The sequence below is a fragment of the Microcaecilia unicolor genome, chromosome 1, assembly GCF_901765095.1.
Source record: "Microcaecilia unicolor chromosome 1, aMicUni1.1, whole genome shotgun sequence".
NCBI lineage: Eukaryota > Metazoa > Chordata > Amphibia > Gymnophiona > Siphonopidae > Microcaecilia > Microcaecilia unicolor.
Window position 1 is genome coordinate 328,634,436 of NC_044031.1, and position 25,058 is coordinate 328,659,493.

General features: G+C 40.5%; 1 protein-coding gene across 1 annotated transcript in view; it reads right to left on the reverse strand.

The window, feature by feature from the left end:
* Positions 1–25,058, reverse strand: part of LOC115478355 (cadherin-10-like) — a 392,306-nt gene that overhangs the window by 173,400 nt on the left and 193,848 nt on the right. Inside the window, 1 exon segment of the mRNA XM_030215685.1 lies at positions 6,626–6,631. Within this exon segment, the coding sequence (XP_030071545.1) occupies positions 6,626–6,631 (6 nt within the window).

Consider the following 25,058-nt stretch of genomic DNA (forward strand, 5'->3'; position numbering starts at 1 on the left):
TTCGGCCCACCCCTTCACGGACCCATTCTCGGAGATAAACGCCCATGGAGATAGGCGTTTCCGTTCGATTATGCCCCTCCACGTGTGTAATGGTCGCTGATAAAATACCAAACAGTAAAAAGTGCGTGTTTTGACATGATGGCGTGTACACTGCCAGTAGACTTGTTCAGGAGCAGAGTTTGAGTAGAGTCTGGGCAGAGCATGCGTGTAAGCACACAGATTCTAAAATATGCTAATCTACCTGTGTATTTAAAAATTATGGGTCAGTATTCAAAACTGGCTTCTACTCAGTTGAACCCCACTGAACAAGCCAGCCACCGATATTCAGAGTCACTGAGGGGTCCTTTTACTATGCTGCAGTAAAAGGGGGCCTATATAACAACTTATAGCAGCAGCTTCAGAGAGCATTTTCCATCTCACAGATAGGCTGCAGAGAATACCTTCTCCTGCTTTAGACTTAGCCTGGCCTCAGAATGACATCCTATAGTATATCTCCTATCAAACTGAGCTCTCTTTTTCATCAAGCACTGCCATTTCCTCCCCTCACCCTCCCCACTGACAGTTTGAACTTCGTGGGTGTGGCTTGGATCTCTTTCAGGGAGAGAAAACTAACAACTTATAGCAGCAGCTTCAGAGAGCATTTTCCATCTCACAGATAGGCTGCAGAGAATACCTTCTCCTGCTTTAGACTTAGCCTGGCCTCAGAATGACATCCTATAGTATATCTCCTATCAAACTGAGCTCTCTTTTTCATCAAGCACTGCCATTTCCTCCCCTCACCCTCCCCACTGACAGTTTGAACTTCGTGGGTGTGGCTTGGATCTCTTTCAGGGAGAGAAAACTAACAACTTATAGCAGCAGCTTCAGAGAGCATTTTCCATCTCACAGATAGGCTGCAGAGAATACCTTCTCCTGCTTTAGACTTAATCCTACCCACCCTACCCCTCTACCCACCCACCCCTAGAGTGACATGTCTTATATAACCTCCCTATCAACCCACTCATTACTTTACCTCACCCATTTCTATTCTTCTATCACCTTCTCCCACTACTCCAACCAGAGTTACACCTAATCACACTGACCACCCTTCAACATCTTCTGTCCTTCTGTGACTGTTCTCTTGTGCTTGACTGCTTAAATATTTTAAATTTAAATGCTTTACTTTTTGTCTATTAGATTGTAAGCTCTTTGAGCAGGGACTGTCTTTCTTCTGTGTTTGTACAGCGCTGCGTATACTTTGTAGCGCTCTAGAAATGTTAAATAGTAGTAGTAGTATGTGAGCCTCAGTGCATGTTTTTGATGCATTCTTAGTCCCCCTTTTACTGCAGTGCGTAAAAGGCTGTCTTGCTTGGTCAAAAAGAAATGGCTATGTGCTGTGTACCACTTGTGTGGCTATTTCGGGGGGGGGGGGGAGCACTTACAGCCACCTTTGAGGTGGCGGTAAGGGCTCCCACACTAACCTGGCAGTAACAAGGCAGTGTCAATTACTGCCAGGTAAGCGCTGGTGCTACAAAAATAGAAAATATTTTTGTAGCGCCAGAAATGGTGTGCACAGGGGGTGAGTCCTACCACCGGGCTCCTGCAGTAGCCTGACTGTAGTTCTGGAATAGCGAGTGGTAAGCCCATGCTGAACTGACACTTAGTAAAAGGGCTCCTTAACCAGTTAGTACTGCTGAATGTGTCCGCTAATCAGCCATCACCTAACTGGATAGGTTAGGGGCAGGCTAGGGGAGGATTTAGGGTGGAGCATCAACTTAGTCATTGGCAATTTTCAGTCTGCTAACTGGCTAAGTAACCATAAAATTAGGACAACATAATGGCTGTCCTAACTTTATACATTGAGGGGTCCTTTCACAAAGGCGTGCTAGCGCTTTTAGCACACGCTAAAAATAAGCACATGCTAAATGTTAGAGCCATCCATATATTTCTATGGGTGTTGCTAGCATTTAGTACATGCTAATGATTAGCGTGCCTTTGAAAAAGGACCCCTAAGTTAACTGGACACCAGTCTAAATATTGGCCAGTATCTGGTTAACTTCCAGGTCACAGGGCATACCTGGTTAATTAATGCCGAGACGGAAAAAAGCAGCAGATCTCAAAAAAACTCCAAGATGTTCAAAATGTACAAAATGTTCAATTTATTCACCACTAAAATAATAAATACAGTCCACCTGATCCCCCCCCCCCCAACACAAGGTCCTGGGGAGCTGGAGATCCCCCGTAACACCCACCCACAACCCCACAAAATATCCCTAGTAGCCCAGTGGGCTGCTAGCCTAACATCCCCCCTGCCCTGGTAGTCTAGCGACCCTCTTGCCCCGGTACCTCCGTGATGGAGGATGGAGTAGCACAATCCCTCCTCTTCCAATGCCTCCTTCAAAATGGCAGTTCCCAGCTCTGCCCAGTGCTTCCTGATAGGGAAGACCTGTCCAGCAAATCCCAGATTGCACTGGGCAGGGCTGGGCGCCGCTATTGTTGGAAAAGGAGGGAGTGCGCTACTCCCTCCTCCATTGCGGAGGTACCAGGGAGGTTGGTCTCTAGACCACCGGGGGGGGGGGGGTAGGCTAGCAACCCACTGGGTCACCAGGGATATTTTGAGGGAGTACGGGGGGGTTGGGGGGCTGGAGACCCACCAAATGTTCATACCCCAGGCTCTTGTGTTAGGGGGGCACTAAGGCTGTGTTGTTGTTGGGGGGCACTAGGGATCTGCAATAGCGGGAGTCCAGGGGTCCAATGGGCCTCCATCTCCTGTGTTTGACAGGTCCGGCCTTGCTCAAGTACAATCCTCCCACACTTTACCCCTATGATCAGAGCTAATAGTGTACCTATATTTGCATGCTATTATCTCTGATCACAGGGGCATTATAGCTCCACACTATTCCAGCGCTATTTTAGAGTGCTATTTAGAACAGCACAGAGCTTTTGATCATCAGCCCTTTAAGTAAAAGGTCCCCTTAAACTTACTTTATGGCCCATTACTGAGCACTATTGTCCTGATGATTGAGTTAAATTAATTGGAAGGAGACTTGAAATAAGGATATATTTCTAGGTAGTTGCCACTGAAGGCCAGCTCCTGTTCCATGTGAGCTCTAATTCCAATAGGACAGGAGGCAACTGCCATTCTATTCCAATAAACAAACCAACAAAATAAAGTTTGCCGCCTTCAGTAGATGGAACTGCTGCACATGTCTGGTGCATTTTACTCTGGAGAGCCTACTGTACTTATTCATCCCATATACAAGTGAAGTGTATTGATGATGACTGATGATAACAACCAATAATGAAGGAGTTTCATAAGTACTCCTTCTTGAAGAACAGTTAAGCTTTCCAGAAAATCACTACTTTGCACAATTTTCAAAGTCACAGTGCTTTGACAAAATCACTAAAGAGCTACTTTATATGATCCTTCAGCTGATTGGTAATTTTGTATAAATTTTGCAGACATCCTTATAAACATCCATTGAGAGTAACTTTATAACAGGGCACCTAGGTTAATAGTGCTGGATGACACCTATTTTTTGCCTATTTTGTACAGGCACCTAGGTGCCTGCCACAAATCCTGCAGAAATTGTGTCTGTGATTATGGCTGCTCAAACTCTGTTGCTGAACATGCTGTAATGGAAGATTTTAAAGATTGTTTTTTAAGTTTGCTCTAACTGACAGTCTGCTTTAAAGTTCCTGGTTTCTGACCGAAACTAATTTTTTCTTGCAAAACAAGCTTATGTCTCTGATTAATTTTGTTTAAAAGGGAAGTGGAGCATGATTAAGGTTCAAGAGATAAGCCATCTGGCCAGTGGTTTGTTTACTTGAAACCAAGAGCATGTGACTACATTTTCTTGCAAGTCTTTGTAATTTTCCATGGCTCTGAAAAAACCTAATAAAAAGGGGAGCTTTGAACAGTAAAGTCAGAAGCTCATCTATGGATGGATGCATCACATAGAAAGACCGCTCCTGGTCCCGAGACTTCAGGTTTTCACTGAAAGGGCTTCCCAGCTAATGATAAGAGCCTGAATGTGGTAATCCATGACCAGTGATGTATGTATATTATAATGTAACTAGTAAGAAAGGCCCGTTTCCGAAGAGCATGAAACGGGCGCTAGCAAGGTTTTCCTTTTCCTTCCTGTCATCTTAGTTGCAGTTTTCTTCCTCCCCCCCCCTTCCAGGCGCAAGTTGTTTGGGTCGTTCGGTCCCCCGTGACAGATTTATTTTTTTGCTGTTGGCGATTCTTCGCGGCTTGTGTCTTCCCGGCCCGCCGTCGATGTCATCGCGTTGCGTGACTGTGTTCCCCGCCCCGGCGTTGAGGATGACATATTTTTGTTGTTGCCGATTCTCCGAGGCTTGTGCTTTCCCCGCCCCACTGGTGACGGCATCGTGTTGTTTCCCCGCCCCGATGAACAAAAAGGATATCTCCGAGCCTCACACTTCCGGTTGAGGCTTCATAGAACGTTGAGGGTGAGAATCAGGGTGAGAATTATATATATAGAAAATGTGGGCAGAGGGACATCTCGTTTCCTGGAATGTGCTCCGCCCTCCTCGTGATGACGTTCTGAGGGGAGGGCGGGGCACAGGACGCCTCACACTTCCGTTTTTGAGCTATGGGCAAAACGGATATCTCTGGAGCCTCACACTTCCGCTAATGATTAGGATGCACTAAATGCTAAGTCACCCATAGGAACATATGGGCGACTCTAGCGTTTAGCACATACAAATTTTAGCCTGCGCTAAAAACGCTAGCACGGCTTAGTAAACAGGGTCCTAAATGTTATGTGCATAAACCAGCACTTTACATGCACTAATGGCAAATAAAATTACTCTCATTACTTGTAGAAAAATGTAAAGTAGCTTACAATAAATTCTGTTGTAATCATATGCATCTGCCTTTTCTCCACATGCAACCATGCTTGTAAGGCCACTCTTCAGGCTGGTACATCAGCCGTATTGTTTGTACCTGGTTTACAACAACCAAATTAGCACTGCATTGTTATTCTAGGCATGATGTGAATTTAAAACCATTGGGTTGTACACTGGACTATCAGGAGAACATTACCATCTGATCTGTCTTATGTAAGGTAGCTGAACGTACCATTTAATTTGCCCAGATCAACCGACATCTATTCAGAAAGGAATAATTGCTCAGCCAACAGTATCTGTCTGTGTAATTATACAGCAGCCAACACTAAACTATCTTAAGCATCTTCAAGCCACTCCATCTCAAATTCACATCACATTATCTCACCACATATGCCAGAACACTGTTATTCCACCACAAATTAGTTTTTACCAAAATTATACCACCTTTCTAATAATAAATTTAATCAGTTCTCATTTGTTATGCTACACAGCATTATATGTTTGTGGACCATCAAGAAAGACGCAATCAGAGAACACATTTGTATTTTTCAATGTGCCTCTACCCAAATAAGTCATAAATATGGCAGTTCACATTGACACCTCTCTTATTAAACCATTAGTGCCCAAGGTTACCATATGGGAACAAATCAATTTGTTCCCATATGGCTTATTATGGGAACATTGAGCACTAATGGGTTAACACCCCACCAAGAACAGCTGCAGGAGTGGGTAAAAGATGGCAACATGCCAGTGCACTTGTGCTTCTTCAGCTGCACATGCCCAACTTGCCTGCCTGGACACTATAGAAATGAGAAGTCAGAAAATGTTCTTTCATGTCATTATCCATGTCAGTTATGGGAATTTTCATTTTATTTGGGTCTTCTGACCCTTTTGGCATTTTGTCCATTTCCAAAAATAATACACACTCTTTGGAAATCATGCACAATATGTGGAAAGAAAGCACACTGTTTCAGAAAGATGGTGTACTCCTTTCCCAAGTTTGCACATAAGCACATTGATTCACACATGTGTGGAGGTTCCACTATCGGTAGAGTATGCCCTCTTTCTGAAATAGTGAACCTTTTTTTTTCCATATTGGGCTAGATTCTATATATGGTGCTTGAAAATTCTCTAAATCATACCTAAATTTTATTGCATAGGCTTAAATTTCTACACGGTATATAGAATAACGTCAAGCACCTCTCTACACGACCAAATGTGGTTGCGGCCGTTTATGCCATGTTTTACTTGGCATACCTCCCGATGCCTAAATTAGGTACAGAGTGGGTATATTCTATAACAGCATGCACAGATTTTAGAAATGCCCATGCCCCACCCATGACCACGCCCCATTTTTAACTATACGACTTAGAATTTAGGCGCACCACATTACAGAGTGTGCTTAGAGAGTTGTGCGTGTATAACTTAATTAATGCCAATTAGAGCTGATCATTGCTTGTCAACATTCAATTAAAGCAGTGCTGATTAGTTAGTTAACCACTTAAGTTACATTGCATTGTTATAGAATACACTTTGATTTCCGTGTGGAAATTAAGGCGTCATAATATACAATCCCAGAGATAGTGCACATTGTTGTCAAATAGTGTGCACTATTTTAGGTGAATGAGAAAATACAAACTGTAATTTTTTACACCTTGTTTCATTTGGTAATGATATGCATATTTCAGTGTCATGTCTTTACAAACAACAGCCCATCCCTAGGACTCAGCCTTCCCTAGCTACCACCTTCTACTTAGCCCAGTGGTTCCCAAACCTGATCCTGGAAGTACCCCAGCCAGTCAGGTTTTCAGGATATCTACAATGAATATTCATGAGAGAGATTTGCATGTAGTGCAAATAGTGCATGCAAATCTCTCTCATGAGTATTCATTGTGGATATCCTGAAACGTTGACTGGCTGGGGTGCCTCCAGAACCAGGTTTGGGAACCACTGACTTAGCCTTATACAAGCCCTCAGCCTGTTCTTTCTAACCACCCACACTTAACCTCTTTTTTTCTCTTTTACTTAGCTCCTGATATTAACACTCTGTTTGCCTGAGATGTTGCCCATTTGTACCTGATCACCTTACTTGTCTGTGGACAGTAGGTTTGAGCAGTCAGAAAATGTTTGGTTCATGTCATTTCAGGAAATGTTTATTTCAAACCATTTTGTTGACCATAGCATGCGTCCATTTTTTTGTAAATGACTCTGTGGGGACATACCACCACTCATTTTGCAAGCAGTAAGGGCTCCTGCATTATCCATGTGCTAACCAGTTTGCAAATGGTAATGTTGAAGCGATAACTGATTAATGCAGAAATGACCACTCTTCACACTTGGCATGCCATTCAAAAAAAAAAAAAAATTAGCACACGCAGATTTAAAAATTACATGATTCCTGAGCACATCCTATTAGCACCTAACATAGCTTACAAAAGGACCCAAAAGATCTATCATATAAAAGATCCTTGATTCAGCCAGTTCAGTCTGCATTGGATAAAAGAGGTTAAGAGGAGCTTATGTACAACACATCAAAATGTATTAACATAGGCAGTCACATGCCCTCTTTCATCCACTAAACATTCAAACCAAATAAAACAACTTAAACTGATTGTGGCTTAAATCGGCAGCTGCTTTATTATTAATCACTGAACATTGTGTAAACCACACATCACTGAACCTGATTATATAACAATTCAATAAAATCCATAACCAGCCAGCCAGTAAAGTACTGACATAACAGCAACAATACTAACCCCCCCCCCCCCCCCAAAAAAAAGGAATGGTCCATGGTATCTCTGAAACATCCTACTCCCCTCCCCAGGTCCATGTCAGTACCACATATGAACCTCTCCGGCAGTACCACATATGAACCCCTCCCCAACTCCCTTACTATAAACTCCCCAACTGTTACAGTTCCACAGATAATGAAAAGTACTTCCTATCCATCCTCCAAAACTACAGCGACAAAACACCCCCCACCCAATTCACCAAAAACCCCAACTCCTCAGTCCAAAATACACCACACATACAACCCAACCCCCAGCAAAACAAAGGGGGTAGGCTGAGCGGGATGCGAAACCCCCCACTCCTACCCGCCTGAGCTGACAAAAACAGCCAGCCCGCTCAAATCTTCCCTTTGTCCCTGTCTGTCCCTGCTCACTGATTGGTCCTCCTCTCCTCTAATCCCACCAATCAATTCTCTTCCCCCGCTGTTTCCAACTCCCTGTTGCCAACAAACAATCCCTGCGGGCGGCTCCACCATGTTATCCCAAGCCAGGGTAAAACCTGGATGGATCTATAGCGAAGATGCTTAAAACCATATACATATTTAAAAAATAATTTAGGGCCCTTTTACTAAGCTGCGGTAAGCACTAACGATGGCTTACCACAAAGTAAAAAGCACTACCAGGAGGCACGCTCAGACGTCTTGCAATAGTTTTGTGTTCGGTGCGCGATACCCACACACTAAAAAATAGAAAATATTTTTTAGTGCTGGGGTGGGTTTGGGGATTTATTTATTTATTTATGACATTTATATCCCACATTATCACAAACAAGTTTGAATTCAATGTGGCTTACAATAAACAGTAGGATACATAACAAAGAATAATGCATAAGAAAGTAATTTGATGGATAATTTGTTGGATGGAGAGTAAGCGTGCCCAGTGCAAACCAGTTAGTGCAGATACATCACTGCACACTAATTAACACGTGGTTAGCGTGAGAGCCCTTACAGCCTAGAAAATAGGTGTCGGTAAGGGCTCATGAGCTAATGGCCATGCACTAATGGGGAAATTAGTGCATGGCCATTAATAGACAAAATGGAAAAAGGGGCAATTTCATAGCTGCACTAAAAGTGGCCTCAGTACACCAGAAAGCCCTGCACTGGAGCTACAGTACCACAGGCCACTTTTTTTTTTTTTAGCACATCTTAGTAAAAGGGCCCCTTAATGTAGTGGTGGCATGTCTAAAAATGCAAACGTGTGTTGTGATTTTATCTTTTCTGGTGGTCCAAGTGCATGTAGAACTATCTAGAATTGATTCAGGTTGGAAACATGTACATTTTGGGAGTGAGGAGGGTTGGGTGGAGCTACTGCATTCTGATAACTCATGTGAGATACAGCTATCTTTGAAACTGAGATGACTTTTTTAAAGATGGAGCATTCATATCTTTTTGATTGACACAAGCTATAAGATTCCAGGTTTTTTATGTAAACACTCATTCTTATCATGTTTTCACTGCTTCAGAAAGCAGGTGAGAATTCCTGTTTTCTTTTCTAGCTCTTTTCCCATAGTTATGTATTTATTATTTTAACAGGCTAGATTTATTTGCTTTTGTATGTTACAGGTATGTTTATCTGAAATGTAAATCACAGTCTGTAACTCTCAATTTAAATCATGGCTGGAAGAGTTGATCAAACAAATATTAATCAACAATTTTTATTACATTAAGTACTAGTACCATCAGTTAACGGTCATTTGGAGCCTGGAAATGGTAAAATCAAGTAACTAGAATTAATCATTTGTGCTCCTTAATATGTTTTACCTTTAACAGGTAGTGTCCCAATAGCAGTCAAAGCATTTTCTATTTCATTTTCTTATTTGTGTAAAGTATAACATCCATGTCAGTATTGCATTCTTACTGAAATAACTTAAGAGTTGTCCAAAGATGTTCATGGGCATTCATTTTTTAAATCATATTGGTCCTTTATTTCAGATATGACCAGAAGAGAATTATTAGTGTAATTCTGTCTTCAACACACTCCATATTTTTCAAGATCCTAAATTCCAAACTCCTTGAGATAATACTAATGTTTTATTTAGCCTCATCCACCCAAACCTTTTCAGGGTTGGTTACATAAAAGTATTCATAAAAGGGGGTCACGTGAAGAAGCAGCATCTCTTCTGAGCTCCTCAGCTTACCTCCCTCTTTGAGATCCATTGAACTAACATCTACATGAGTTTCCAAACCACACCTGATGTTTCTGTTTAGGTGCATGGACAGATTTGTGCTTAAATCCACAGTGAAGATGTACAGGAAGGCAGCAAAAAAGGATAAAGAAAAAGCAAAGGCTCCGGCAGTGGGGGATGCCAAGATGGTGGAAACCCCGGAGGATCTGCTGGGTGTGAGTGACGCTGTTATTCGCAAGCTTACCGATGCAGTAGTCTTGGCTCTTAGATCCAGATTTGACATTTTGAATACAACCTTGAAAACCTTTTTAGATTCCCTTTCAGATTTTAATAACTGTGAGGAAGAGCTCCAGCCGAGGGTGAGTGAGACAGAGGATTCTTTGGCGGGTATGATGGAGGAGTTGGTTCAGCTTTGGGCTGCTATGGCAGCTTACACCTATAAACTGGATGACTTGGAAATCAGGGCCAGAAGGAATAACATACGTGTTGTTGTCCTCCTTGAATCTTTAAAGATGCTGAGCTGCTGGAACTTTTGGAGGGCTGGTTGGCGAAAGAACTTTTGCAGCATGATCACTTACTTCCCGATATTCAAAACCATTTAACTAGTCAGGAATGGCACTTGGCCGGTGAAATGGCACTTAACCCATTATCCGGCAATATTTCCGGTTAGCACCTAGGAGATAACCGGCTATATCGCGCAATATAGTTGACTATCCCTGAATATTCAATTTATATTCAGCTATTGTAAGTGGCCATATTTGGTCACTTAAATAGCTGGTATATCTTTAGCTAGTTTAAAGATAACCAGCTATATTCGAATATTGACTTAGCCGGTTAACTTTAAACTAGCTAAAAATAAACCGGATTTTCAATGCCAGCCACTGGAAATGGCCTGGTATTGAATATCTGGGCTGAGCGCTGACCATAGGAGTAGTAGTTATCTGGGCTCTCTTTCAGAGTCTGAATATCGGCCCTTTAGGCTCAAATCGCATTGAGAGGCTCACCATGTGGGAAGGATGTTGGAGGGTGAGGTTGGAGGAAGCCACAAGGTCTGTATTGTGATTGCTCACATATTGAACTTTGCAATTAAGGACCATATTATGAAAGTATACTGCTCGAAAAAGGAGCTGCAGTACCGAAACCAATGCATTCTCCTTTTTCAGGATTATTCGGTCCAGGTTGCAGCCCATTGGAAGCAATGATTTACCCAGCCATTCTATGGGTGTTCTATGAGGGGAAAATTGCATGTTTTTGCCACTGCAGGGGAGGCTCAAGTGCAGGTGGCACATTAGTTTAATGGACAGCCAGATTTGGACTCTTGGGTTTGGACTATTCCACTGTTTGTATCGACTGTTTTTTTTTCTTGCTGATGCGGTTTAGATTGGAGGAGTCTGCTCCTTGTTGTTGTGCTGGTATGGATCTGGGTGGGCACTGCCAAAGGGTGCTGTCCTTACCGCCTGGACATTCCCTGTGGACACTATTGGGCTTGTTCTTTGTTTTCTTGATTTCTAGCCTCCCTCTTTTTGGGATGCCTATGTTAGTTGTAAACACTGATATGTAGATGTTGGGATCTTGGGGTGGGGATGGTGTTACTGAGTGCATGAAGCAATGACTGTGAAAAATTAGTGGGTGGTGTATGAGTGGTGGGGGAGGCTATAAGGGGGGATGTGAAGGATGGGTTTCTGTGGGAGTTTCAGGAGTAATGAGAAAATGTTGAGTGTGGAGGGGGTTAGGTATAGGAGTGGTATTTTGTCTGCTAGTTGGGGTGAGGACTGGGTGCCCAATAGGATAGTACTGACTGACTGACTGCTGTATATTTATAGTCCCCTTATGAGTTTTATTGAGTACCTAAATGTCTGCTTCGACTATGAGGATGATTTCCTGGAATGTTTCAGGTATTAATTTTCCTGTCAAGTGGTCTAAGATATTGTAGACTTTGGCTAGGTCTAAAGTGGGGATTGCAGCTCTCCAGGAAACTAAATTATCTGCTACAGAACACCTAAAATTGAAAATCTCTTGGGTAGGGCAATGTTTTTATGCAGTGGCTCCCAAAAAGAAAGCAGGAGTTGCTATATTGATCTAAAAAAAAGTCCCCTTTCAAATGCATAGAGAGTTTATTATTCAGGGCTTCTGCAAAACCAGTTTTAAGAGGCAATATTATTGCCTATGTATGTAAATGGAAGAAACAGCTGGTGGCTAAGCTGCTGGACTTAGAACACAAACTAGCTTATTTTCAAAATGGAAGGACGCCCATCTTCTGACACAAATCGGGAGATGGGCGTCCTTCTCCTGAGGTCACCCAAATCGGCATAACTGAAAGCCGATTTTTTGCGTCCTCAACTGCTTTCCATCGCGGGGATGACCAAAGTTCACGGGGGCATATCAGCAGTGTACCGAAGGTGGGACGGGGGCATGGTTAAGAGATGGACATCATCGGACGATAATGGAAAAAAGAAGGGCGTCCCTCACGAACATTTGGTCGACTTGGTCCATTTTTTTCACGACCAAGCCTCGAAAAGGTGCCCAAACTGACCATATGACCACCGGAGGGAATGGGGGATGACCTCTCCTTACTCCCCCAGTGGTCACCAACCCCTCCTACCCTAAAAAAATTAAAAAACATTTTTTCCCAGCCTCTATGCCAGACTCAAATGTCATACCCAGCTCCCTGACAGCAGTATGCAGGTTCCTGGAGCAGTTTTTAGTGGGTGCAGTGCACTTCAGGCAGGCGGATCCAGGCCCACCCCCTCCCACCTGTTACACTTGTGGTGGTAAATGTGAGCCCTCCAAAACCCACACGAAAACCACTGTACCCACATGTAGGTGCCCCCCTTCATCCCTAAGGGCTATGGTATTGGTATATAGTTGTGGGGAGTGGGTTTTGGGGGGGGGGTGGGGGGCTCAGCATCCAAGGTAAGGAGCTATGCACCTGGGAACAATTTGTGAAGTCCACTGCAGTGCCCCCTAGGGGGCTAGGTTGGTGTCCTGGCTTGTGAGGAAGACCAGTGCACTATGAATGCTGGCTCCTCCTATGACCAAATGGCTTGGATTTGGTCATTTCTGAGATGGGCATCCTCGGTTTCCATTATCGCTGAAAACCGGGGACCAACATCTCTAAGGACGACCATCTAAATGTTGAGATTTGGGCATCCCTGACCATATTATCAAAACGATAATACAGGTTTCCCCGCCCCTTCGCCGGAACGTCCTTAGAGATGGGCACCCTTAGAGATAGTCGTCTCCCTTCGATTATGCCCCTCAAAGTGACTAGATTGAAAACAATTTACAGCATGTACTGTCTGTGCAGAATAAGCATGCTTTCTTTGCAGCTCAGAGTGCACTCAGTCAACTAATTCTGGAAAATCTCAGCAACACATGTTTTACTATAAGTATATACTTCATAGATTTGTAAACAAACCTGGGAGGCTCTTGGTGAATCTCACCAAAAGTTGGAATGTCCTTTCGTTAAAGACCAAAACAGGAACCATAGTTACTGGACAAAAGTAGATAGAATCCCTCTGTGTGGATTTTTATAGATCTTTGAATCAATCTGACATGAAGGGGAGTCATGAGGCTATCAAGAAGCTTTTGGATGCTCTTAATTTAATTTGCCTCATTTGTCTGACAGTGAGAGAGAGTGTGTTTGAATGCTCCCTTTATGGGGGACAAGATTCAGAAAGCTATTGAAGACTTAAAACTCCACAAATTCCCTGGGCCTGACGGGTTTAGTGGAGAATTTTATAAAATTTTAAAACCTCATATTATGGGCCCTTTGATATCCTTCTATGACCATGCTATTGGGGAGAAGCAGTTTCCACCAATCATGAAACAGGCTTTAATAACAGTTCTGCCAAAGCCTGGCAAGGATCCCCAATACTGGGAGTACTACAAGCCTATTTCACTAATTAACATGGACCTTAAGCTTATGGCTAAAATTCTGGCTGATAGGCTGGCCTAGTATATTCCTCAGTTGGCTACGAGTTAGTAAGTGGGTTTTGGTTGGGGAAGATGTGCTGTGATAAATGTATGAAAGTTAATATTAACTATTGAGCACTGTCATTGGACGACCACTCCAGCTCTTGTCATCAGCTTCGAATCTGAAAAAGATTTTGATAGGGTGGAATGGGTCATTTTTGTTCTCTTTGCTTGAACAGCTGGTTTCTTCTTACAAACTATAAAAGCCCTTTATGCAACTCCCTAGAGAAGCTGTCATAGTCAATGGTTTTACATCTGAAGCTTTTCCCCTGTAGAAAGGGACGAGGCACGGTTGCCCCTTTTCTCTGCTTTTGTATATCCTCTTTTTAGAACCTGTTCTATTTCAATTAAAGCATAATATGAATGTACCAGGTGTGATTGTATGCCACAGTTCCATAGTATGTTATGAATATTTTGACTATATACCATCCGAACTGAGCTTTACGCTCTGTGACAGCAAAGAAATTGTGTATTTCTGGAAGTCATTTCTCTGATATGCATAACTGAGTTTTCTCTATAGCTGGAGCAAATTTATGGAACCATCTGCCTGGTTATTTAAGACTTTGCTGAAGTAAACAGCAATTTAAGAAATATTTAAAGATGTATTTTTTTTTTAATGAAAGCATTTAATGAAGAATGATCTTGGATCTATTTCAATAGTTCTCCCTGAAGTTTGTATTACCTCTTAATGATAGTAAATGTGGTATACTGTATTGTTATTTGTTTGTAACCCACTTTGGATATAAAGCAGGATATAAATCTGAAAATAAATAAAAATAAATAAAAGATTGTTGGAAAGGAGCATGTCAAATATATGGTTTTTGTAGATGACAATATGCTCATACTTACACCGCCTGTGCATTTTCTACCTGAGGTTTTACATATTTTTTGCTCATTTGGAGATTTGTCAGGCTTGAAGCTTAATGATGCGAAGTCAGAGGCTCTCTGCTTCAACTTCGGATAACAGAGCATTGAGATTCTTTTCCCTTGAGAGAGGCACAGGGCATGGTGAAATACCTAGGAGCCTAAATCTCTTCTGATATGCACCAACTTTACAAGCATAATATCTGTCCTTTGCTCAAGAACAGGGCCGTGCCAATGCGGTAAGCGAGGTAAGCAAGGCTAGGTAGATTTAAGTGACTGTAAGCAAGGAAACCTTAATATTTGATCTGAGATAGTTGATCAGAGATAAATGTTTGATCTGAATTATATCCTTTGGTGCAAAGGAGATTAGAAAAAGAATCTTTGGAAACTAAGAGGACTTTGCTCACATTTTGAATTAGCATTCCTATTTTGAGTTGGAAATCTTTGAAGTGTTATGAAAATACATTTTGCTTTAATGAAATTGCTAAACTTTAGAGTCAGAGACTTATCAATGAGGGATACATACAGTGCTATTTTTTCCTGAGGTCCGGCTTACTTGCCTGCTCCCTTCTGTTCCTGGTCTGCTAGATGGAGGGGGGGGGGCGCCAACTGATAGTCTGCAGGGGGGCACCAGAGACCCTAGGCACGGCCCTGCTCAAGAAGTCTATAGATTGTATGCATCTGTAGAGTAACCTCCCTTTAACTAAGTGGAGGGGATATATTTTCCTCTATAACATGCTGATTGTCCCCAGGTGGTAGTATCTCCTCCAGGATTTACCTGTGTGGCTTACTAAAACTACACATGGCTCTTACGAGTTTCCTTTGCGGCGGTAGAAAGCCTCGTTTTTCTCTGTAGGTGCTAGCACTTCCCAGAGATAGGAGTGGATTTGGGCTATTGGATCTTGGTCTGTATGATTTAGCCTCTGGGTTAAGACAAATTAAAGATTGATGTTTGGGAACAACATATGCTGCATCTTTTCTGCTAGAAATATTATATGATAATGTTTCATGAATAAGTCATATTAGGAACACATACATCTACAGTTGTATGTGTTCCTAATATGACTTATTCATGAAACATTATCATATAATATTTCTGTATAACACAATTATCTTATAATATACAATTAATCCTTCATCAATACTCATCCAAAGTACTATGAAAATGTTATTTAAAAGAATTACCATCATCTTGTATGATCATGATCAATGAATATGACTTATGAAACATCATATAATATTTCTGTATAACACAATTATCTTATAATATACAGTTAATCCTTCATCAATATTCATCCAAAGTACTATAAAAATGTTATTTAAAAGAATTACCATCATCTTACAGGATCAATGAGCTCTAGATCCATCAGTGATTGGGAACCATATAGCATTGTCAGAACCATGATCTCAACAACATCACAATAGCTCAGGTCATAACAAACACAATTTAGAGCTTTGATTTAAATATTTTAATATCTGTGTACAGCTATTTATTCACATATTTAACATTGGAATCACACTTTCTATTCTCCTTCTTTACATGATATTTAGCTTGTGGTTATTGTTATTGGTTAACTTATCAGTTTTGAGAATGTTGGTAGAAACTCATAAACTTTTCATGAGTTAAAATTGATTCCCTGATTGCTTCCTTATTATTAATGCTATTACTATTTCCTTTATTATTAACATAATTTAGAAATCTGATTATTCTAATTACAATTTCCAATTATGTTTATGCTGTTAGGAATGCTTTTTGTCCCAGTTTGTTGAAACAAATTAAACTATGCTGCTAAGATATAGAAATTATTTGTTAAAGTTGTATTACAAATGTAGTGTTGAATTCTATTATGTTATATGAGTGGTCCCTTTGACATACCCATGGGAATTCTATTGTGCCAGGATACACTCATCACTGTCATCTACTACTACTGCTGGGAATTTTCAGTATTTACTCATTAACTTTAATAAGTAGTACAGTGGTCCAGCGAATGTGTGTGTATGTGTTTTTATACTATAATTGAGACTTTCTTTGCCTGGCATTCATAGTCACAAGACATCAATCTGTTATAATTTATCAGAAAACCCAATATCATGTTCCAAAAACATACAATACAAAGAAATTAAATCTTTGAAGGAAAGTGCATCAATCTAAAGAAAGAAAAACAACAAAATGGTCATAGGAAATTATCAATATAATATTATAAGTGTACAAATTATATCGCAATGATAGAATGGATCAAGTTGGAAGGGGATGCTCTCTATGTTAAAGAGGGAATTAAGTAAAACAAAATAAATATTTTACATGAAAGAGCAGCACAGAATCTTTTTGGATAGAAATTCCATGTGTGAAGAGAAAGAGTATACTGGTAGGGCTGTACTATCATCCGCCAGGATAGAACAAACATATGAACAAATGTTTACAGAAATTAGAAAAGCTGGCAAATTGTGCAACATTATAATAACGGGTGATTTCAATTACCATACTAGAAAACAACGCATTCTACATAAATAATCTATATCAGAAGGATCATCCGAATATTAAAAAGTAGAGATTTCAATTACCCCAATATTGACTGGGAGGTAAAATTCTTAAATGTAATAAATGACCGTTTCTTGGAGTAACTGATCCAAGAATCGACAAGAAGGGGAGCTATTTTAGATCTAGTCAATAGTGGAATGCAGTGCATGGCAGGAGAGGTAAGGGTGTTGGATCTACTGGGAAATAGTGGTCATAACATGATGAAATTTGAGCTGATATCTGAAGTGAAGTCACTAAATAAATCTACTGTAGTAGCATTCAATTTTTGAAAGGGTGACTATAACAAAATGAGGAAAATGGTTAAAAAGAAGCAGAAAGGGACAGCCGCAAAGGTTGGAACTTTAAATCAGGCACAGACGTTGTTTAAAAATACCATCATGGAAGGCCAGACCAGATGTACTCCACATATTAACAAAAGTGGAAAGAGCAAAAAACTGCCAGTGTGGCTAAAAGGTGAAGTGAAAGAGGCTATTAGAGCCAAAAGAGAATGGAAAAAGGATCCAAATGTTAAAATAATAAGCAACATAAGCAGAATCAAGCTAGATAAAGAAGGCTAAAAGAGAATATGAAAAAAAAAACAACTTGCCATGCAGACCAAAACTCATAGCAACACCTTTTTCAGGTACATCAGAAGCAGAAAACCAATGAGGGAATCAGTGGGACCATTACATAATGAAGGAGCAAAAGGGGCACTCAGGGAGGACAAGGCCATATAGGAGAAATTGAATGAATTCTTTGCTTCAGTCTTTGAGGATGAAGATGTAAGAGATCTACCTGTACTGGAAAATGGTTTTTAAGAGTGACAATGCAGATGAACTGAAAGAAATCTCGGTGAATCTAGAATATGTACTGAGCCAAACTGACAAGTTAAAGAGTGATAAATCACCTGAATCAGATGGCATACACGCCATGGTACTGAAAGAACTCAAATATGAAATTGCTGATCTGTTGTTAGTGATCTGTAACCTGTCATTAAAATCATCATTAGTACCTGAAGATTGGAGAGTGGCCAATGTAATCCTGATTTTTAAAAAGGGTTCTAGGGGTGATCCAGGAAATTACAAACCAGTAAGCCTGACTTCAGTGCTGGGGAAAATAGTGAAAACTATTATAAAGAATAAAATTATTGGATACTTAGAAAAACATGGTTGAATAGGACAGTCAGCATGGGTTCAGCCAAGGGAAGTCTTGCTTCAGCAATTTGCTTCATTTCTTTGAAGGCTGAATACACATGTGGATAAAGGGAATAAACATGTGGATAAAGGTGAGCCAGTTGATGTAGTGTATCTGGATTGTCAGAAAGCTTTTGACAAAGTTCCTCATGAGAGACTCCTGAGAAAATGTAAAAATCATGGGATAGGAGGCAATGTCCTTCTGTGGATTATGAATTGGTATTGGACAGAAAACAGAGAGTAGGGTTAAATGGCCATTTTTCTCACTGGAGGAGGGTGAATAGTGGAGTGCTGCAGGATCTGTACTGGGACCTGTGCTTTTTAACATATTTATACATGATCTGGACAACAGAACAATGAGTGAGGTGATTAAATTTGCAGATAACACAAAACCATTCAAAGTTGTCAAAACACATGCAGGTTGTAGGAAGATCTTTGGAAAATGGAAGACTGTTTATCCAAATGGTAGATGAAATTTAATGTGGACAAATCAAAGTGATGCACATTAGGAAGAATAATCTGAATTATGGTTACCTGATGCTAGGGTCCACCTTTGGAGTCAGCACTAAAGAAAAAGATCTAGGTGTCATTGCAGGCAATACGTTGAAATCTTGTACCCAATGTGCAGCAGCAGCCAAAAAAGCAAACAGGATGCTAGAAATTATTAGCAAAGTGATGCAAAATAAGCCCAAGAATATTGTAATATCTTTGTATCACTCCATGATGTGACCTCACCTTGAGTATTGCATTCAGTTCTGGTCGTCGTTTCTCAAAAAAAGTATAGTGCAATTAGAAAAGGTTCAAAGAAGAGCAAACAAAATGATAAAGAGGATGGAACTCCTTCCATATGAGGAATGGCTAAAGAGGATATGATCTTCAGCTTGGAAAAGAGATGGCTGAGGGGGTATAAAATCCTGAGTGGTATAGAATGGGTAGAAGTGAATCAATTTTTCACTTTCAAAAAGTACAAAGACCAGGGGACACTCAATGAAATTACATGGAAATACTTTTAAAAGAAATAGGAGGAATTATTTTTTTCACTCAAAAATAGTTAAGCTTGGGAACTTGCAACTGGAGGATGTGGTAACAGCAGTTAGTATATCTGGGTTTAAAAAGGTTTGGACAAGTTCATGGAGGAAAAATCCATAGTCTTATTGAGATGGACATGGGGGAAGCCACTTCATGTCCCAGGATTGGTAGCATGAATTGTTGCTACTAATTGGGTTTCTGCCAGGTACTTGTGACCTGGATTGGCCACTGTTGGAAGCAGGGTACTAGGCTAGATTGACAATTGGTCTGACTTAGTATGGCTATTCTTATGTTAGAGAGAACTATACCTTTCCTAATTCCACTATATCTTTTTTTGAGATGTGGTGACCAGAATTGCACACAATATTCAAGGTGCAGTCACACCAAGGAGCAATACAAAGGCATTATAATGTCCTCATTTTTGTTTTCCATTCCTTTTCTAATAATATCTAACATTCTATTTGCTTTCTTAGCCACCGCTGCACACTGAGCAGAGGATTTCAACTTATTTTATTTATTTATTTATTTGGAGCATTTGTATCCCACATTTTCCCAACAATTTGCAGGCTCAATGTGACTTACATTTGCCTTAATGGCAGTTGCCATTTCCGGGTAACAGAATTACAAATGGTAATGTGTTAAGTTGCATACATACATGGTAACATACATGTAACATAACATGTGTGAACAGATCATGGTATAGATATATATCATGTGCATATATACTGTATGTTAAGGAAGAATAAATTATGGTAATACATGAAAGTTCCTGAGTAAGAAATTGGAAGAATCAATGATGACACCTAGATCTCTTTCCTGGTAGGTGACTACTAATGTGGAACCTTGCATTATGCAACTATACTTCGGGTTTCTCTTTCCTACATGAATCACTTTGCACTTGCTTACATTAAACGTCATCTGCCATTTGGATGCCCAGTCTCCTAGTCTTGTAAGGTCTTAATGTAATTTTTTAAAATCCTCTTGTGATTTAACTACTTTGAATAACTTTCAGGCTTATTTTCGAAAGAGATCGCCGGCGATCTTCTGACACAAAACGGGAGATGGCCGGCCATCTCCTAAAACTGGCCAAATCGGTATAATTGAAAGCCGATTTTTGGACACACTCGCCGGCATTCCGTCGTGGAGGCGGCCAAACTTCAAGGGGGCGTGATGGCAGGGTAGCGAAGGTGGGATGTGGGCGTGCTTACGAGATGGCTGGCTTCAGCTGATAATGCAAAAAAGAAAACCGGCGATGACGAGCATTTGGCCAGTTTTACTTGGTCTATTTATTTTCACGACCAAGTCTTAAAAAGGTGCCCAAACTGACCAGATGACCACCGGAAGGAATCGGGGATGACCTCCCCATACTCCCCCAGTGGTCACAAACCCCCTCCCACCCAGCCAGCTCCATGACAGCAGTATGCAGGTCCCTGGAGCAGATTTAAAGTCAGGTGCACTAAACTGCATGGAAGAGTCCTTCCCTTACCAATCCCTTAGCGAATCGGTAAGGGAAGGGCATGCATGAAGGAAATTGCATGCAAATGAGCTGCTCATTTGCATGCAAATTTCCTTCCCTAGGAGGGGAAGCCAGTCAGCCAGCTCGTAAAAAAAAAGGATCTTGCTGATCAGTTATGTTATGACTTACTTGTTCTGGAATGCTGTATTTTGTGATACTGTTTTGAGAAATGTTCAATAAAGACTTCATACAAATTAAAAAAGTCCCTGACATGCACTTCCCTTAATGGCTGTCATTCTCTTGATGGCCTCCCCAAACAGGAAAATCAAAGCTGTTTTTGCTCACAGCTTTTTCAGTAGTAACAGTGTGATTTGAGCCAGCCACCTCTGCATTACAGAGACCAGTGATATAACCACTTTGCCACAGCTCCACTTAGTTGAATGACCCTCCCTTTTTGATTATACCCCTTCAGGTCTCTCTCAGCCAATCACAGCGTGTTTAGCTGTCTGTGAGTGACTGAGAGAGACCTGGAGGGGCATAATCAAAAGGGAGGGACACCCAAGTAAGTGGATCTGTGGCCAAGTGGCTACATCACTGGTCTTGTAATGCAGAGGTGGCTGGTTCGAATCCCACTGTTACTATGGAAAAAGCTGTGAGCAAAAACAGCTTTGATTTTCCCATTCGGGAAAAAAGACTGCCATCAAGAGAATGACGTTAAGGGATATCATGTCATTTCAGGGATGGCCATCAAGGGAAAATGCACTACAGGGATTTTTTTAGTTTGTATGGTCTTTATTGAACATTTCTCAAAATAGTATCACAAAATACAGTACTCCAGAACAAGTAAGTCATAACATAACTGATCAGCAAGATCTAAATATCCAGAAGTACCAGTGCACTACGAATGCTGGCCCCTCCCACGGCCAAATGCCTTGGATTTGGCCAGGTTTGAGATGGCCGGTTCCAGTTTCCATTATCGCTGAAAAACAAAGTCGGCCATATCAAACCCGGCGATCTATGGCATTTGGCCGGCCCCAACCGTATTATCGAAACAAAAGATGGCTGGCCATCTTTTTCGATAATACGGCTCCAGACAGCTCTTTGCGGCACTGCTGAAATAGATGGCCGGCCATCTATTTGGCCGGCGCCGTTCGATTATGCCCCTCTTTGTGTCATCAGTAAGTTTAATTACCTCACTAGTTACTCCTATCTCTAGATCATTTATAAATATGTTAAAAAACAGAGGTCCCAGCACAGACCCCCGGGGAACCCCACTATCTACCATTTTCCATTGAGAATACTGACTATTTAACCCTACTCTCTGTTTTCTATCTTTTAACCAGTTTTTAATCCACAATAGAACACTGTCTCCTATCCCAGGACTCTCCAATTTCCTCTGGAGTCTATCATGAAGTACTTTGTCAAATTTGAAAATCCAGATACACAATATCGACAGGCTCATCTTTATTCACATGTTGTTCACCCCTTCAAAGAAATGTAATAGATTGGTAAGGCAATGTTTCCTTTCACTAAATCTATGTAGGCTTTGTCTCATTAATCCATGCTTTTGAATATATTCTGTAATTTTGTTCTTTATAATAATCTCTACCATTTTGCCCGGCACCAATGTCAGGCTCACCGATCTATAATTTTCTGGATCATCTCTGGAACCTTTTTAAAAAATTGGCTTTACATTGGCTACTCTCAAATCTTCCAGTACCATGCTTGATTTTAAAGATTAAATTATATATTACTAACAATAGTCCTGCAAGTTCATTTTTCAATTCTGTCAGTACTCTGGGTTGAATACCATCTGGTCCAGGTGATTTGCTACTCTTCAATTTGTCAAATTGTGCCATTATATCTTCCAGGTTTATACAGATCTCATTCAGTTTCTCTGACTCGTCAGCTTTGAATATCATTTCTAGCACCATTATCTCTCCAAAATCTTCCTCGGTGAAGACTGAAGCAAAGAATTAATTTAATCTCTCTGCTATGGCTTAATCTCTACAATTTTGCCTGGCACCATTTATGGGAGACCAAGAATAGGTAAATCTAGAAGAAGACAGACATTTCAAAAGAAAATATACCAAGTCAAGAAAAGTACAGGTAATACCCCAATAAATACTTATGTTCCTAAATTACAGTAATACTATAGAATTCATTTGAATATGGATCCTTTACCCTCCAGGAAAAACTGTAGCTGAGAAGGCTCAAAAAATACAAATCTAACATCATTCATATTTACTAAACAATACAAGGATAGCACAAATGAAATGTTGCACCAACAGTCAAAACCCTCTGATGTACTAATAGGATCTGTTTCCCTCCTCTTCAACAGGCAAAGGTTACAGTATAATGTACCCAAAAGGATGAAACAGCTGCTGCGGGCAAGAAAGAGGACGTCAGCTTTAGAAACAAAGCTAAGGCTTAGTCTCACAGGTTCTGTGCTGCCCTCTCGCCCTGGAATGGAGCTGTCAAATAGCATATGCCAGTGAAGGTAGAAACTATTCCAGAGCAGGCATTTCTGAGCGGGACACTTACCGCAGATGCCATGTGTAGAATTTTAACAGTTCTGAGTCCAGCGGTAGTGGAGATTCATTTGGGGGCTGCTAAGGAAGGTCAAGCCAAGGGCTTGCTTTTTCAATTACCACCATTGGTCAAGCCAGCTACAGTGACTCTAGACTCCATTTGGTAGGTTCTGGAGTCCTTCTGTTGAATCTGTCCTGTGGTCCTGACTGCAGATATCCAAGATCCTGGAAAAAAGCTGAAGTTGGAAAAGGACCTCGTTGCTACAGGAGTAGCTGTGGAAGGACTTTGTGAGCAGGTTCTGCAGATGAAATTCCTACAATCTACTTTTCTTCAAGATAAGATGATAATATATAGGAAGACTGAGAAATTTTACAACTATATAAGAGTTTTGAACTTAAGGCTGCTGAACTTTATGTGCTTAATGACAGTGACACCTAAAGGTATGTTTTATAGGTTTCTTAGAGAAGACTTTAAATATCAAGAATTGAGACTTCAACCTTTGAATAAAATATATTGCATACTTTTTTGCCTTCTAAGAAGTGGCATATCTCCTTGTTAAGATCTGAACAAGTTGAGATATCTTCTGACAGTTTAATTTTGACTATTATCTTGGAAGCATATGCCTAGATGTATTTTTTCAGGATAGGGAGGCTTTATTGTGATTATTCTTTAAAGAAAGTGGAATGTAGCTTTTTGGGGATAAGATATCGATCTTCCCAGATATATCTAGATGGACACAGAACAGAAGGAAGCAGTTCCTATAAACTACTAAATAAGACAAATGAAAGGGAATGTGGAATGAAGAAAGTTAATATATAAAATCATCTATCTTTGTAGTAGTCAAATATGACAATTACACCTCAAATATGTTAATTTGATGCATAAAAAAATCATTAGCTGCTGTAATTTTCAAACTCAATTGAAATTGGCAAGCTGATTGTGTTTATTCATAGTCAGTTGTGTCACATAAAGGTAAGGAAATTTACTGATGGAACGCAAATAAGGGTGAATAGGAGGCAGGGAGAATGAATGGAAATATTTCTCAGTGAGTAAATATTGTAAAGAAGAATGTACAGTATTATCGAGCAATGCTGCAGATGATATTTCATAATAGCACAGTATCTACTAATTCTGCAGTCAAAACTGGCTACAGAAAAACAGAATCTTCCCCTGCTCCCAGAAGTGGAGATTGAATTAAAGGGTGATCGATCAGTGAGCAGCTGTGGGATGGGTGACTCGTTAAAAAAAAGTGCCTACACAATCTCTACTTTCTGATAACTTGTTACTTAGGTTCACTGAAGAGCTAGGGGCAAAGGAAAGCATTAAAAGCACACAAACAGTTTTCATTCCCTTGCTTTTTCCATGAGTTTTTCATTTAAGTTTCTTTTACATTTGATAACATGACTACCTAGGCATAGAAACCCTGCTTGCTAACAAACTGACTAGTGATATGTACCATATTGCTTTAAGATTTTTCTCCCTTTTTTGGCTCACCAAAGTGTGAGATCCCTTGGTATAATCATGTATCTATGCATATCACAAATAAATTACTCATTAAGTTCAATGTTGGTGCATAATTTACATGTACAGTTAATATAGACAGATGAGATATATTTTGCATAAAATGATACATGCTAATGCTTTGAGTCCACTGAGGTCCATAGTGATACACGGACTAAAATGATAAATCCCAATCATGCAGAATGAGGGAAGACAGGAGAAAACA